This window comes from Antrostomus carolinensis, unplaced genomic scaffold (genome assembly GCF_000700745.2).
Source record: "Antrostomus carolinensis isolate BGI_N321 unplaced genomic scaffold, ASM70074v2 scaffold35808, whole genome shotgun sequence".
Lineage (NCBI taxonomy): Eukaryota > Metazoa > Chordata > Aves > Caprimulgiformes > Caprimulgidae > Antrostomus > Antrostomus carolinensis.
Genome location: NW_010331630.1, coordinates 14,956 through 31,324, shown reverse-complemented (window position 1 = coordinate 31,324; position 16,369 = coordinate 14,956). Strand labels below are relative to the sequence as shown.

Here is a 16,369-nt window from a genome sequence, read left to right as displayed (position 1 = left end):
GAAGGAGCTGCGACGGTGAGCGGCCGGGCGGGGCGGTGCGGGGGGAGAGGCCGCGGGATCCCCGGTGAGCAGACGGGAGGGAGGTGCGGGGTCGGGCGGGCAGACGCAACACTGTGCCTGGAGACATTAATTCGCCCTGAGCCGTGAGACCTCCGCAGGGCTGTGGTGTTCGTAACCCTCGGCCTGAGGGGACATCATCGCCCCGGGTGGCGGTCAGGGACCCAGCCGCCCTCCATCCATCCCCTCAGGGCCACCTGCGGGGAAGGTAACGCCCAGCCCCGGGCTGCGTTCGCTCACAGCCGCCTTGTGCTGAATTTTCAGGTGAAACAGAAGCTTAAAACCTCTCAACGCAGGAAGGGTTTGATGTGCTTTATCGTCAGGTTTGTACCCTCTCGTCAGTCACCTGGCTGTCCCCAAGCAGGGGAGAGCACTGGTGGGCATCCGACCGAGCTGGCCCGGGAGCCGTCGGGTGGAGGAGAAGAAGGGTTTTTTCCAGTGTAAAAAGCTTAAATATCTTGTTAAAGTTGAGTAGAAACGTTTCTAGAAAACTTGTAGAAAAAATGTGTTTTGTTTTGTTTTTTTCTGCTGTATAATATTTGGGTAAGGCCTCAAGAGAAATCTTAAAAAGCCCAGGAACTTCAGATGTGTCATTTAATAAAATAAGGGGAGACTTGGGTGTTTTTTCATAGAATAAGAGTTTTCAGGTGGGGTTGGCTTTCTTCTAAAAATCGTGCATCAGTAGAACACGGTTAGCTAAATTTTGTCACCTGGATAACACTAAAAGTGGTCATGCATTTTTATTTCTTAAGTTAAAATTAATGCAAGCATTAAGATGATTAGCTGAATGGTGTTATTTTTTAGGTCTCTGAGGTTTTGTCATAAACATGTTAAAAATGTGATAAATCCTTTGAGAGAGCGCCTCAGTTCTGAGAAAAATAAAGATTTATTAAAAAAAATAAAAATAAATTTATTAAAACTAAATAATAAATAATAAAATAATAATAAATTTATGAAAATAAAAAATAATCCTGTTCATAAGCAAAAATGCCACCCATTAAAAGATCGCTGTGTCCTAAATGAAGAAAAAACTTAATCTTGGAGCTGATCATACCGAAGGAGTAGATCTTCTGAGACAAGTTTAAAATGCATTTTTGATCTGTTTTGAAACATACGAAGCAATTGAATTGGAGGCTGCATCAGCTGTTGCAACAGCTTCCCAACGCTGCCTGCCTTGTGTACAGGATCTGCTGCTCTCCTTCCCCAGACTCTGGATTTCTTTATGTTGTGAGTGAGTGACCTTGATACTGTCGCTGAGCTGTGATTTCTTAAAGACACTGTGGTTAATGTGACAAAGATTTCACCTGTTCTATAATTTCCAAGTGTTAGAAAGTTAAAGCTTAATTATCATGTAGCCTGCTTTATCCCAGTGGATTTCCAAACTTCATTATTTGAAAGGTTTTTTTATTTCTCAGGAATTTCTGGATTTGTTTTGTTGGTGGTTTGTAGGTTTTTTTGTGTGTGGGGGTTGTTTTGTTTTTGTTTTTTTTTTTAACTGTCTCTTTTAGAAACCCGATGTTACGGTGTTCTATTTTATTAATTCCCGCTGAGTCCTAGTGTGGAGAACTGAAAGGGAATCCACAAATCGGAGGAAGCAGTTATTTCTTTGTGGCTCGAATCTGTGATATGTTGGGTTATAGTAATAAAACCTTTTTTTTTCCATCTGACACTGTAGCATGGCAAGTAGTGAACAGCTGCTATCTTATCTGAGCTGCTGCTGACCACTTCTCAGGATCCCCTGCCAAGACCCCATGTCATGGGAGGCTTTAATGTCATAATTTTAGCAGAATTTTACAGATCTTTTACGAGCATAAGCTACAGAAACGATTATTTAACTTAAATTTTTCTGGATTCCTGTTGATTTTTGTGGATTTGAGTTTGAGTAGGGTGACATGCAGCTGTGCAAAATACTTGATCACACTGAGGTCAAAGAGTTTATAGAGGAAAACAGCTGTATAGGGTAGCACACTGGTACTTGATACTTCACACAAATGAGGTTATGAATAGATTTCCTAAACCTCATCGTTTATTGAAGTGTTTCATTGCAACAGCTGTGTTGCTGCTGTTAATCTTTGATAATCATTTGGGTAACTCCACCTTAGACTAATAATTCACTATTACTTACATAACAAGCTTGTATTCGATTGCATCTGTGATAACTAGTTATTTTTTATTATAAACCTTGCTGATCAGATGAGCTGAGATGGTTTAAGCTGCTTTGCCTGTTTCTTGTGGCATTGGACACTTAAAGGAAGCATCATTACACTGTATACCTGCTTAATTCATTTTTTTTGTTAGCAAGAACTTTCAGCCACTTTTTTTTTTTTTTAAATATGGTGTCTAACTTTTTGCTACTTTTATCTGTGATGTAAAAGTATAAACTTTTTTTTCTGCACTGAGGGGTTCTAGGACAGGTCTGTGAAAGAGAAGCTCATTACATCAGGAGGTAGTCTGTGGTTACCAGGGAGTATTCAGCTGTTATAGGTAATCAGTACAAATACTTATGAAATTCAGAACCCTGCTGAACCTTGCAACTAGTATTTATTGACTACATTAATAGAAGTGTTGGACACATTTCTTGCTGTAAAAGGATATTACTCTCCTTTTCTTAATTTTCAGAGGTTATTTTACTGTTAACAGGTGATTTTTGCTTGCAGCCACACTGGGAAGCATTGGGAAGAATACTGAAGTCCTGAGTTTAGAACAGATGAAAGGGTTTTTCCTTCCTTGTCTCCCCCATGATAGGCACGTATCATGAAGGAAGATTTATTATAAAAGCAAACTTAGTGATATTCTTGAGGGTAAAGCTTTGATTGTTTACTTGTGGAAGACACTGAAACAAGCTTCTGTGTAATGTAGTGTTAAAAGAAAATAGTCCAGAGGGAGGTAGGGGACTTTTAATCGAAGCTTCCCTGATGTGGGATGGTTTGCGATTCACCTGCCAGGTTGTACAGACTGTCATCTGCTTTTGGCAACTCGTAAAGAGGGAGGAGGCTGCAGGTTGGGTGGTTTGTTGTTGATGAGCTGCAGCTCCTCTCTCGTTCCTTGCCGTGTGACACCGTACCCAGGGCTGTACCCAGCGGTGACCTGAGGCTGCTGCACGTTGGGTGGTAGAAGCTGGGCCGTGTGGTGTCTGTGTTTTGATCATTTGTCCCATAGTTCCCTCAGCCAATAAACAGCCTTGCAAGTGAAGGGAAAAAGGCAGGAAAAAACCATTTTGATTTATTTTTTTCTTCTGTTTTTCATGACTCTTAGATTACATTAATAGTTACAGACACTGTTGTTGACCAAAATTCACTACTAATGGGAATGCTAATGCAAATATTGACTAACTTGCTGTTTGAATTGTACTGTTTACCACTTCAGTGTAGATGCAGTTGCAGTGTTTGTTTCCCATCTGTTTTATACTTCATCTGACCTCACGTTTCTATCAGTGACGCAGTACTTACAATGTGGGTTAAGCTGCTTGGGTTAAGATGATGTCCTCAAACTCCTTCAGTGAAGCAGGAAATTGTATAAATTGGTATCAGTGTATTTTCCTATAATTTTTGCATGTGATCTAATACAAGGATTTTTTATTTTTATTTTCTTTTCTGTAACTAATAAAAGCTTTTGTGTCATTTTTTTCTGGACAGGAGGGGAAAGCAGACAGATGCTTGTGAGTGCTCCATGGCTGCAGCTGCCTCAGTTCATTCATTTATTACCTATTGTAACTTGGAAGCATTCTTTAGGTAAGAAAGCTGCTTCAAAATACGTTGTGCAGTTTATAAACTTAAATTTTATACACTTCTGTGTTGAATCTTTAAATTGCATCTCAGTGTTTTGCTTTCTCAGTTACAATATTATGTGTTCTGTTTACATGTGTGGTTATAAAGCTATCTTTATAAGTATAAAGCTATCTTTTATGAGCTGACAGCACTTTTGCAAATTAGTTTTATGTGCCATGCAGATTTAGCAAAGGGACAGTCTGCACACTTCACAGAAGAACACATAGTACTTGTAAACTTCACATGCAATAGAAGGCCACCATAAATTACAGACTTCTTCAGATGCCATCTATGCACAGAGTTACTGATGTATATCAACCTTCTAATTATAGACAAGTGTAACTATGCTGCTCTTATATTTGCTGATGTGAGAGCTGAGCAGCAGTGTTACTTCCACATATTTCAGTACCTGGGTTTGATTTTGCTTAGGACATAGGGGCAGCTTCTCTTCTTGTATTCATAATTAACACATGTACTACACTTATATTAAACTTTACAACAGCAGAGCTGATATTAATAAGGTAGTTTTTTAAAATATGATTATATGACCCAAGAGAATCTAAAGCCTCACATCTTCCATCTTTTAAAGAAAAATAAAGTTCAGCATTACAGGGTTCATAAAGATATTATTACTACTTGAATACAATACTTTGTAAACATCTTAAAGTTGTAATATAGTTCACTTTTTAAAATTACCTTTTCATTTTAAAAGTGTCATAATTTAGCAAGGTGTGTGTTGCTGCTCTATAGTTTTCCATCAAATAGTGTAAAATGGGTAACTGAATTTGGAGGCTTTGGATATACTTTTTTTATAGCTGACCAAGCTACTCTTTCATACTAAGATTAGAGGGTAGTTTTTCATATTCATACATCATTGCTGTCTGTTTTTTCCAGATAGAGTTTAATTAGCCAAAAGATTTTGTTTACTCTCAAGATTATTGTGATGCAGTAAGCATACTTTTGGAGTAAAAGTGAGTCATTTTTAAACCCAAGAGTCCTTAAATTTTTAAAATATTAGAAAACACATCTTTAAGTATAACTGCTTTGATTCATGTGGTTTTGGTATACAGTGAACTGACAAAAAAAATAAATTAATGCTTCTTACCAAGTTCTTAATTTCTGTAAGTAATAATCAGGAATCCAGAGGTGTATCTGTGTTTCATAAGAGTAGTGTTGTGACTAAAATTGTAGATAATGCAAAAATTAGATTTGTGCCTACACTTACACCTTCCTATGAGTTAAATGATAGTTTTCAGATAACAACATTTGGCAAAACTAATCTGCTTGTTACCTTATGTTGTTCTGCTTCCACGTCTGCCCTGCAGTGCAGAGTGTGCTATTAATCTCAGTTTTTATTCCAAAACTGAGCTTAGTCCCTCCTGTGGGTCTCCCAGACGTTGCAGAACAGTTTTTCTTTGGTCGGTGGCTTCACAGGTCAGTTCCTCTTCTGGGACCCGTCCCTGCCTTCTGGTTAAGGAATCCATGCACACATACAGGATGACTCAACAGTGGGATGGATGTTCAGATACCAGAAAGGTGCTGGTAACTTGACAGGTACTTCCACATTCTTTGGAGGTATGTGTGCATGTAAACCTCTCATTGATACTACCTGGATTATATCACATGGAACTATAATTTAGTTAACTTCAGATGGGTTTTAAAATATATATATTCTTCATAATTTTAAGTATTTAGAATGAAATCAGCGTTCACCTTTTCACAGTAAATATTAGGGCTTCATGTTTGGTAAAAAGTTTGTGATATATAACCAATGGAACCTTTTCCTGGCTTTGCATTACACAATGAGTAATATAATATAATTTTGCTAGATTTTAAAGTACTGCAATATAGAATACTAAAAATATACATTTTAGACTTACCAGTTTTAAAGGGATGTAGCAAAAAGAACAATTCATTGCCACGTTCCATCAGTGAGAGCGTAGATACTATGTATGGCATGCATACCTTGTCACATCTCTTCAGAGGTCTGGATGGGATATGCTGTATCTAGTCTATAGCCTGGCCTGTGGTTTAGGGGAAATATGTCCTTTCTGGTAATTCTCAGATGCCAAAACTTCTTTGTGGGAGAAAAAACAGCACTCACGAAGCTCAGATAAGTTTCAGATAAGAAAGTTATTTAAATTTATTTATTTATTCATTCAGAAACTTAAGTTTAACTGAGATGTTGCAGATTTGCATGAGAATAGCATACAGACATACAAGTCAGGTTTTAGAAGTTGGGGAAAATGCCAGATAAGTTTTGGCTAGTATAGTTGATATTTTGGCAGCTGTTTTAGATTCTGCCCTCCTCCACCAAAATAAATAAAAATAATTAAAAAAGAGATGATGATGGAGGGTAGGGAGAAGCAGAACAAGTGTGCTGTAAGTGTTGCTGTGGAAATGTGGAAATTCAGTAAAAATAGCTAATGTGTTCTGTTGGTTCTTGAAGAATGAACAGTTGCTTTTAAAATATTAGCTTCAGATGGGTTGGGACATGGAATGGTCTGGCTGAATGTCTAATTAGTAGGACATTTGAGTAGGGGCCTCATCACACTGTACAATGAAGTGGCACTTGAAACAGTAAAAACACTTACTGAGAACTGACTGAATAGCAGAATTCAGTCTTTGATAGACCTGAGTAGATTTCTCTGCTTCAGCATATGAAAGCAGAGCTTTTCCTTGTGGTGCTGTCGTCTGAACTCTGGCTCATGTGGCAAACGTTCCTCAGTGAAGTAGATTCATGCAGTTTGCTGTGTTCCAGGATCACTGTCCTTTTCTCCTGATTAAAAACAGCATGTGAACCTCAGTTACTTTGCCCTGTTTTGGTAAGTGGCCTCTGAAGTTTTTTTGCTGTTAGTTATACAAACATTTTTTTTTTTTCCCTCTGCTTGGCATGATTTAAAAATAAATAAATAAATCAATCAACAAAGCAAAAAGGGGAAGTGGGTGAAACTTATGAATCTGACTCTTCTGAACACGTCTGTTCCAAATTCATCAGCGTTTAAAAAGGGAGTTTATGAATTGGGTTCTGCGTTTGATAAAATTCTTCTAGAAATTGTGAGCAGATTCCAAAGTTTGTCTGCTGAGTTTAAACTTAAACATACACAATTTGCTACTGCAAAACTAAATTGCTGTTAAATATATTTTTTTTTCTTATCCTACAAAGTGCTTTGTGTGCTGTGAAGAACTAACACATGAAACGACACTCGGTAAAATAACAAGCTCAAGTTCTCCAGATTGAAATCAAGTTGTACAAAATTAAAAGATATTGAGAAAGAAGGTCCTTGCACTGGATATTGACATATGGACCTACCTTTTCTTCCCAGTAACATCCTATATTTAAGTTTTACTAACTTGTTATCTATTACTCTGTTTTCACTGCCCTTCTCTCCCTTCCTCCCCTAATCTTCTCTGTTTTTCTAGAGACCTGCTGTACGTGAGACCTTTCAGGAAACTGTGCAGTTTGAATACATCGCGATGAAGAGAATTAGGCAGAAGGTTGTGGTTGGAAATGAAGATCCTCAAGCGTCACAGAAAAGCAAAAAACAGAGAACTTGTTTCTATGGCTCAGTGTTTGGTGAATCTGACTTGCACTCTTCAGTAGACTGGGGAAGGCTCCCACACCATGTTATTCTGCGTATTTTTCAGTTTCTACCTTTAGTAGATCGAGCCAGGGCATCTTCTGTTTGTCGAAGGTGGAACGAAACTTTTCACATTCCAGATCTCTGGAGGAGATTTGAATTTGAACTTAACCAGCCAGCTACTTCTTACTTAAAGTCTACACATCCTGATCTCATTCAGCAGATTATCAAGAGGCACGCTGATCATCTGCAGTACGTCAGCTTCAAGGTAGGTCTTGGATGAACAGAGGCTTTTTTTGTCACGTCACTGTGCGTAATGTCTGCAGCTTTTCTGTGTCAGCCAGCTCACGTGTTGGACCTGGGAGGTCTTATGTTTAAAAGTGCAAACACTGCAACAGGTTATTTCCACACATGCACATGGTTTCCTTCCATTTTCTCCACTCTGATCTCTACAAAGTAAAGAAAGAGCTACAATCATGCACTACAGCGCTGAAGATGGAATGATATGTTTTCAGATCATACAGAATATATAGTTTATATGAACCAGTGCTAGTGGCAGTCTGAGTACTCAGTAGATTATTGTGCAGATCAATATTTTTTTACTCATGGAAGCACTTGAGGAAATAAATTTGTCTTTTGTGTATAATTTATTTGCAAAACAAGGCTATACGGTGAAGAATGTCTTGAAATTTTAGAACCATGGTTTGAAAAAGTATAAATAAGGGAGAAAGATTCTGTGCCTGTATATATTCAGGTCATTGACACATCAGGACATAAGTAACAGTAAAATTGATTCACATGAGGGCTATGTTTGTAGTCTCAGGATTGTATAAATTTGGACTTCTTTCATTTGAATACTTGGTACAGTTCACTCTTTATCTGAGAAGATCATAGCTGGAATTACAGGTGCTTGGTTCAATTTGGCAGACATTCCTCGTTAGAGGAGGTCATAGTGCTAAACTTGGAAGGAAAAGCAGAAGAAAGGATTGATAGGAAAGCTAAGATGAAAATAAGAAGCTGCTTTTTCTCAGCACTGGTAGCAGTTTTATATTTGGAGATAGCATGATTTGGTTGCACAGCAGTTCATGGATAATCAGTTATTAAATGCCTGTAACTTCTGCACTTCATATAACTGATGATAATTGGCATTGTAATGTCTTAATGCAACTTTTATGCTTTTTCAGCTCCTCTTTTATCATTGGTTACTACAGAGGAGGATGGTGAGATAAAATAGTGTGTTGTCCAAAGTTAGTCATCAGACTTCTAGATGAATTGACAATCAGTTCATTATTCAAGATGCAAAGGTGTTGTCCCTGCAGGTAAAATGGATTAGTTTGCTGGAGTATATCTAGGTTTTATCAAATGTTTTTTCTGCTCTAAGAGTTTGGAATTGGCATTTTAAAAAAGGTGCATGTGTACCACTGTCTATCATAACACTCACACTAATTACAGTTTTTTAGGAAAGCATGAGATTATTTGAAGAGAAGGCTTAGATTTAAGCTCTCTGTTCATGCCCAGCAGTCATACTCAGGAAAACTTTGTAATAACAACTTTCCTGAACTCTTTCTCGTCTTGTAATTTCTAATTAATGTTGCACTTTGTCCTTGTGGTCAATGCAATCTGGAGCAGTACAGCTGAGTGAGTTTGGAACTTGTAGTCTTAGGTATCCATGGTGCTGTTTTCTACATGATAATAAAGAATGACCTAATTATTTTTAAATTGCCTTTGTAGGTCGATAGCAGTACTGAGTCAGCAGAGGCAGCCTGTGACATCCTTTCTCAGTTGGTGAACTGTTCTATCAAGACACTGGGTTTGATTTCTACAGCAAAACCAAGCTTCATGAATGTCTCTAAGGTAGTGTTCTACAAACTGTAATTGGAGTGACAAAATTCACTCTTAAACCACTTTAGCTTTCTTACTGTGTTATTATTCAGTTGATGGTAGTTTTTATGAAACAATCTGTATTTATTGGCATATCTTCCTTAAATTGTGGCATCCATTAGTATTAGGAAAATAATTAAACATTGATTCCATTGATTAAATTTAGTAGTGTTGATACTTTGTGGCATAGAGATGGGGAATCATAGAATGGTTTGGATTGGAAGGGACCTTAAAGATCATCCAGTTCCAACCCCCCTGCCAGCAGCAGGGACACCTTCCACTAGACCAGGTTGCTCAAAGCCTCATCCAGCCTGGCCTTAAACACTTCCAGGGAGGGGGCATCCACAACTTCCTTGGGCAACCTGTTCCAGTGTCTGACCACCCTCACAGTGAAAAACTTCTTCCTAATATCTAATCTAAACCTTCCCTCTTTCAGCTTAAACCCATTTCATTTAGAAGGCTTGAGTTTCCCTATTTCTAGATTAAAAGACACAATGACCACGTGCTGCATTGTATTGTTAAAATATTTGGGAGATGTTTTTCTTTGACTCCATAGGTCACAGCAGCATTATTTTGTAGAAAATAAAATAAAAGCTGTTTCTTTTTTTTCTGCAGATAAATTTTAGATACTTCAGACTCATCGCTATGTCCACTGATCTCTATTTTGTTACAGTGAAAGATAAATCGAGGATGAGTTAACTAATGAGTGTAAAGTTAATTTGTCACATGCAGCAGCTTATTTTTAAGCAAAGGTTTCCTATGTCCATGTTCAAATAAGCCTTTCTTTGTTGCACTAGAAAGGGGATGCCTAAGAATTGATTATTTTTGTACTTTCTCTGCATGCAAAACCTGAGGTTTAGATGCTGAAGTTCTGCTTATCTTTTAATATTTTTTCCCCCCTCTTTTGATTTCTCCAAACAGGCCCACTTTGCTTCAGCATTGACAGTTGTTTTTGTAAACTCCAAGTCATTATCATCAATCAAGATAGAAGACACACCACTTGATGATCCTTCCTTGAAAGTTCTTGTGGCTAACAATAGTGATACTCTAAAACTGCTGAAAATGAGCAGCTGTCCTCATGTATCACCTGCTGGTGAGTAGTGAATATATATGAAAAATATAGTAGCAAAGTATTTTAATAGTCAGAGCTTAGTTTGAAACAAGTTATTCATAAAACTTCTAGTGCTCTTCTGACTCTCTTAGCAGAGGCTTTTTATTCACCTACTCTTGGCTTTGGACAGTTGGAAGAGGAAGAAGAGTATCTTTGTGTTGCTGAGTGAGTTGGTTTAATGAAGGTGGAGGTGCTCCTCCCTTGACTGCATCTTCTAGAATCCTGGGGATTTTTTTTAACATTCTTTTCAGCTGCTTCAGTACTTCTGATGATGGGCTTTGAGGAGGAAAAGCCTCCAAAATTAGTGCAAAGCCTTTAACACGTGTTCCAAGGACTTGATGTTCCTTCCCAGTTCTGTGTAAGGAAAACCAAATGCATGCTGCTTAACATGTGCAACTTTGTCAGCTTAACTGCTTGGAATTCTGTGGGGACATACATGCAAAATCCCTGACCCACGAATCAATTACTGCTTGGTGGGATAGAGGAGATGAAAACAATGATCAGTTACTGTTTCATAAGGTGCTGTGGAGCTTAATTTACTGAACAAAAGTGTTAATACTTTAAAGTTATATTAAAAAAAGCATGGAGTGTGTGCAAACTTCAGCAAATATTAGTGTAAGGCTTGAGAGTCTTTCAGTTTCTGTAGTGCCCTCGTGTGTCTAGATCTGGTAGTATGAACTTGCTCATTTAAGCTTTGGTTGGTGAAGGGCTCACCTCCCTTCAAGGGTTCTAGAAAATACAGGCTTGCCAGGATGTTCAGAGGGATTTTGGGTCCCTTCTCACTTACCTTTCTCCTGAAACCCTGGAGCTGGGGAAAGGGAATCCTGGTCTGACCTCTTTCCTATGGTTTTTATTCAGAGTCCACAAAAGGTGATTTATTCTGTGTGCTTTGTATTCCAACAGATTAAGAGGAATTATGTTGTTTATGTCTTAATTCAGGGAAGGATTTGTTTTAGCCTAGCTCTTAAACTAGGCTGCTGGTGGTCATTTAAATAGAATGGTTAGATGAATGCTGAAGGAAGGAGTATTAGGGAAGGGAACAGTGGCAACTTCAGCTGAATCTTGCCTGATTTCAGTTGCCTTTTCAAAATTGAGGAAATTCTGCACAGTGAGGGGCAAAGAGGAAGAAAGAGATGCAGATCCAAGATGAATGTGACTAGTTAGAATTGCTGCTTTTACTTTTAAGTGTTTATGGACAAAACCCTGTAAAAGGATGTGGATATCTAGAACTTTACCATATTTCATGGTTTTTGAATATAAACTTGAATACTTAAGCCAATAAAATGAGGGTGTGCTTGAGCTTTACAGCAAACAACTGTGCTCATGTTCACTTCTCATTTACAGAGTAAATTTTTTTTCTCTTTTGGTCCTCAGGAATTCTTTGTGTTGCTGACCAGTGTCACGGACTTAAGGAGCTGGCTTTGAACTACTACATATTAAGCGATGAACTACTCTTGGCTCTTTCAAGTGAAAAACATGTTGATCTTGAACACCTTCGCATAGATGTTGTGAGTGAAAATCCCGGACAAGTTGAATTTCACACTATTAAAAAGCAAAGCTGGGATGCTCTTGTTAAACACTCCCCCAAAGTCAACATTGTGATGTATTTCTTCTTATATGAAGAAGAATTTGATGCTTTCTTCAGAGAGGAAACGCCTGTGACACACCTTTATTTTGGGCGTGCAGTAAGCAAAGCAATGTTGGGTCGTATCGGCATGAATTGCCCGAGGTTAATTGAGTTGGTTGTGTGTGCTAATGGGCTTCAACCTTTGGATGATGAACTTATTCGGATCGCAGAGCGCTGTAAGAACTTAACAGCGATGGGACTTGGTGAATGTGAAGTAACTTGCAGGGGTTTTATTGAATTTGTAAAGATGTGTGGGTGCAGGCTTACCCAGCTTTCTATCATGGAGGAAGTATTGATTCCAGATAATGATTACAGCTTAGATCAACTTCATTTGGAAGTTTCCAAACACCTTGGAAGAATGTGGTTTCCTGATATGATGCCAACGTGGTAAATTCTCTACGTTTGTGGATAAACTGATAGAATCAGAGTGTTGCTTTCTATGCAATAAAGAATTTTTAAAAAATGAGTTGTGAAAACTTATTTCAAGATTTGAATTTTTCTACTTTCAGAATCTTTAGTAGCGTAACAGCAAAACATTCTGGAATGTTAATGGTATATTGAAATAGAAAATAGATGAAGTGTACTTAACCCTTCTGAAAATGTCTGTGGTTTACAGGTGCTTCAGATTTCAGTGAACTCAAGCTTCTCTGAGTTTCAGTTTAAAGGTTCCATTCACATTAAATATATATTTTTTTCAGGTCTGTGTTTAGTATTTCTAATGTAGTCAGAAGAGGATTAGAGAAACTTTTTTCTTTTAGCACATCTAAATTTATGGGAAGCTGGATACAACTTGGAGTTCAGGAAAATCATATTATTTGTCATGACGTTTTATGCAGCTATTTTTCAAAATATTCATGTTATAAATATAAAAGCTTTTACTTTAAAATACTTACACTAGCCAGGGTTACTCAAATATAATCTAGTTTAAACTCGTGCCAGTATATTAAAATGTTATGGTAAATAAGCTTATGCTTACCAAAAAAACCATTCAAGTTTTCAATTGCACTTTAAATATTTTTGTCAGATAAGCTAAACTGTAGAGACTGTATTTTACTGAATGTTGTTTTTCAGTCTTGCCCATTAAACGGATGGGAAAAAGACCTTGTTAAAATTAATGAATTTAAGAGTTTGGATCTAGATTGATTACTTGGGTGAATGACAAAGGACTTTGGAAACTGCCAGAGGATAAGGAAGAGCTTCTGGGCTTGAGGGAGTTCAGGTCTTTGGTTACAGAGGTGGATGTCTGAATGCTGTTCTGTGATTTCATTATTAAGAGAGAAGGAGGATCACATAAATGTGGCTAGTGAGAAGGAAGGATTAAATGGAATACAGTTATCTTAGATCACTTTCTACCTGGAATCAAGGGTTTAGAGCACTTTAAAAAAGGAAAAAATTGCCAGTTAGAGGCCAAAATGGCCTGTAATTACCTTACCTGTGTCTCACAGAGCTGTGCTGTAAGCCACGATTTCTAGAGTAAGGATTGCTTGAGGTGACCCTGAAATTTTTGATTCAGGACTGTTTAATACCTGTTGCTATTAATTGTTTGGGTTGTTTTTTTTTTTTTTTTCAGGAAGAAGGTTGTATTTTATTTCTTTTGTTTTCTTTAAAGGGGGAAGGAATGGTGAGCTGATGTGAATTAGAACATGTATTTTTGTGTTGACATTTTGCACACTGTAAACTGAAATGCATTGTATACAGATTTTTCTGTAATTGTTTTCATGCTGTAGTTCTATTTTCGTATTTATAATGAGAAGTCTACATTTGATTTGTCACATCAGATAAAATGTCAGTTTTGTACACAAATTTTGCTGCAAAAATAAATGGTTAAACCACCTTTGGTTTGGACAGAGTTGTTCTCAGTTGCAAGCTAAAGAATTTAAGGTAACATGATGCATGCCTGAATCAGTAATCCATTATAATCTGTTGCACAGTTAAGAAGCATCTGGTTACTGGCACCTGCTACCCAAGCACTTGCTTCCGTAATCAAGGAGATAAGTGTCTTTTAAACAAAAGACTGAAATATTTCTAAACAGTATTTGGTTAAGATATATGGTTTCAGTTAAATATATACATAATAAAGTGATCTAATACGTGCACTGATATAAGATTCATCCATCTGTTGCACCGTGTCCTCCTGCAAGGCAGGGTTGTGTCCTGTTAGAAACCATATACATGACAGACCTGGAGAGAGGCAGTAGAAATGTTTTAACTCTTGGATTATAGCAAATTAATCATGTGTTTGCCTCAAGCTTGAGGATTTTTGAGATGCTGAAACACTAAATGTGGACAAATCTTGTAGATGGTTGGTGGAGTCCTACATGTCTCTCCAGCCAACGTAACAGCATTAATGAAATCAAACACTAGTGGCAATATACAGAAATATAGTTCAGGAGGAGACTTAAAATACTTCTTTACATATTGTCCCTTTCTCTGTCCTTACTGAAGCAGCTTTTCTGTGAAGCCGTTGAGTGTTAGTTTGCTCCAGCTCCAAGCTTCTAAATAAATGGGGCTGCGTTTATTAATGCTGTGAATTTTGATATGATAGGGGGGTTTTTGTGCATTTGCTCTGCTAACTGATCTTAGCAAGACCAATTGATACTTGACTTAATCAATTTTGTTGGCATTTAGGTGTAAAATTAGTCTGGGTGTGAAATAATGGTTCTTCACTGGTAGTGTGAGAAGCTAATTTTAATCAAAAGGTAACTCCTGACTTGTTGACTTTTGTCGTTGGAGTGTTAGATTTGTTCAGTGTCGTGTGTTTGTGCTGTGGGACGTGCGTTGTGCTTTGGGGAGGAGTGTCAAAACACTGCCCTGTACTGAAGCAAAATTAGTTCTTTTTCTTCTTTAGTAGGATTTCCTGAAGGACTGCAGTGGAGGTATTGCACTTGGCAAGAACCTGTCAGTAGCTGCCTGCTCCCTTCCTACTACACCTTTACAACACTATCCAACTTGTATTCCTACTAGCCCTGTACCTCAGAGCTCCGCCGTGTCCTAGCTAAGGTGAGTTTTGTCTATTTTATTGGCTTTTCCTACTTCCACTGCCCTACAAAGGCTTTCTGAAACCCCGTCTCTAAAGTGCATGATAGAGTTTGTTAGAGTAACTAAACCCCTCAAAATGAAGCACAGAATTTACACCTGGTGTGATAAGGGGATTTATATGATCACTAAAGTGACCACAAGAAGCTGACAGTAATGCACCTTTTCTGCCACAGGAGGGGGTGAGCTAGTTTTCATGCTTGCTGACTTTTCAGACTCCTTGAGAAAGCTTATAATTAATTAATCATTATTTTATAATATTATAATTATTAATCATTAATTTCCCGATTCTCTTGTAAATACAGATTCCAACAAAAACTCAAATCTTTTTTTCATTTTTGCTGTCCAATAGAGGCACTGGTTGTTCTGTTCTGACAACTCCAAACAGCATCTTTTATCCCTTGTGGAGTGTTTCTATAAATTTCCCTCTAGTTTTGCTCGGTTCAGGTGCCTTCTAAATCTTGTTTGGCAAGGTGTAGTAAAGTTTGTAAATTAGCCTAAGATAAAATGTTCACAACAACTACAGGTACTTTAAACAATGCCTACCTGATACCTGGAACATACTGTGAGCACCTTGCAATATCATGTAAAGCCCAAAGCCTTGAATCAGTCGTAATCATAGAATCCCAGAATGGTTTGGATTGGAAGGGACCTTAAAGATCATCCAGTTCCAACCCCCCTGCCATCAGCAGGGACACCTTCCACTAGACCAGGTTGCTCAAAGCCTCATCCAGCCTGGCCTTAAACACTTCCAGGGAGGAGCAGCCACGACTTCCTTGGGCAACCTGTAATGTAAACTGTTGTTGTGTGTATTAAACTTTTTAAATTTTATAAAATACATTTTTTTTCCCCTTCCCTTATCGCTGCCCACACAATAAGAAAAAACAACTTTTGCATGCTGAGATGAATTTATTTGGAATTTACGACATTTCCATTTCACACACTTTCCACTTTCCCCCTTTCGAGATTCCTGGTGGGATCTGAGTGATCGCAGTTTTCAACGTGAATGTGAGATGTGATCCCAGGAAATACTCTTTGCATTGGCAACATTCTTCCAAGGACTTGTCCCTTAGAAATTCTACCGTTGTATCTGATAGGATGAATGCAGACGAGTTTTACACAGAAGCCTGTTGAGAACATAAGGAGGGAAAAGAGATGAGTGGTGAAGCATTTATTCTTCTGAGCTAACTAAAAATTAATATTTTCTGTCTTGTCCTTTTCACTGAGATAGCAATAGTGGAAATACCAAAATAGCAAAGGCACTGATGATAAAAACTAGAGATAGTGCTTGGAGTTGTGGGCTTGGTGG

The 16,369-nt window shown here is 37.9% G+C and overlaps 2 protein-coding genes across 2 annotated transcripts in view; one reads left to right on the top strand and one right to left on the bottom strand.

The window, feature by feature from the left end:
* The first annotated feature begins 3,692 nt into the window (after window positions 1-3,692).
* Window positions 3,693-12,725, top strand: FBXL21P (F-box and leucine rich repeat protein 21). The gene is made up of 6 exons (XM_010173268.1): window positions 3,693-3,788; window positions 5,259-5,399; window positions 7,248-7,673; window positions 9,137-9,259; window positions 10,208-10,379; window positions 11,772-12,725. The coding sequence occupies exons 3-6, from the start codon at window positions 7,302-7,304 to the stop codon at window positions 12,413-12,415; spliced, it is 1,311 nt and encodes a 436-aa protein (XP_010171570.1). The 5' UTR covers window positions 3,693-3,788; window positions 5,259-5,399; window positions 7,248-7,301; the 3' UTR covers window positions 12,416-12,725.
* Window positions 12,726-15,996: 3,271 nt separating this feature from the next.
* LOC104529080 (myeloid protein 1) overlaps window positions 15,997-16,369 on the bottom strand; it is a 5,520-nt gene continuing 5,147 nt past the window's right edge. Inside the window, exon 7 of the mRNA XM_010173270.1 lies at window positions 15,997-16,187. Within this exon, the coding sequence (XP_010171572.1) occupies window positions 15,997-16,187 (191 nt within the window). The remainder of the gene's footprint in view (window positions 16,188-16,369) is intronic.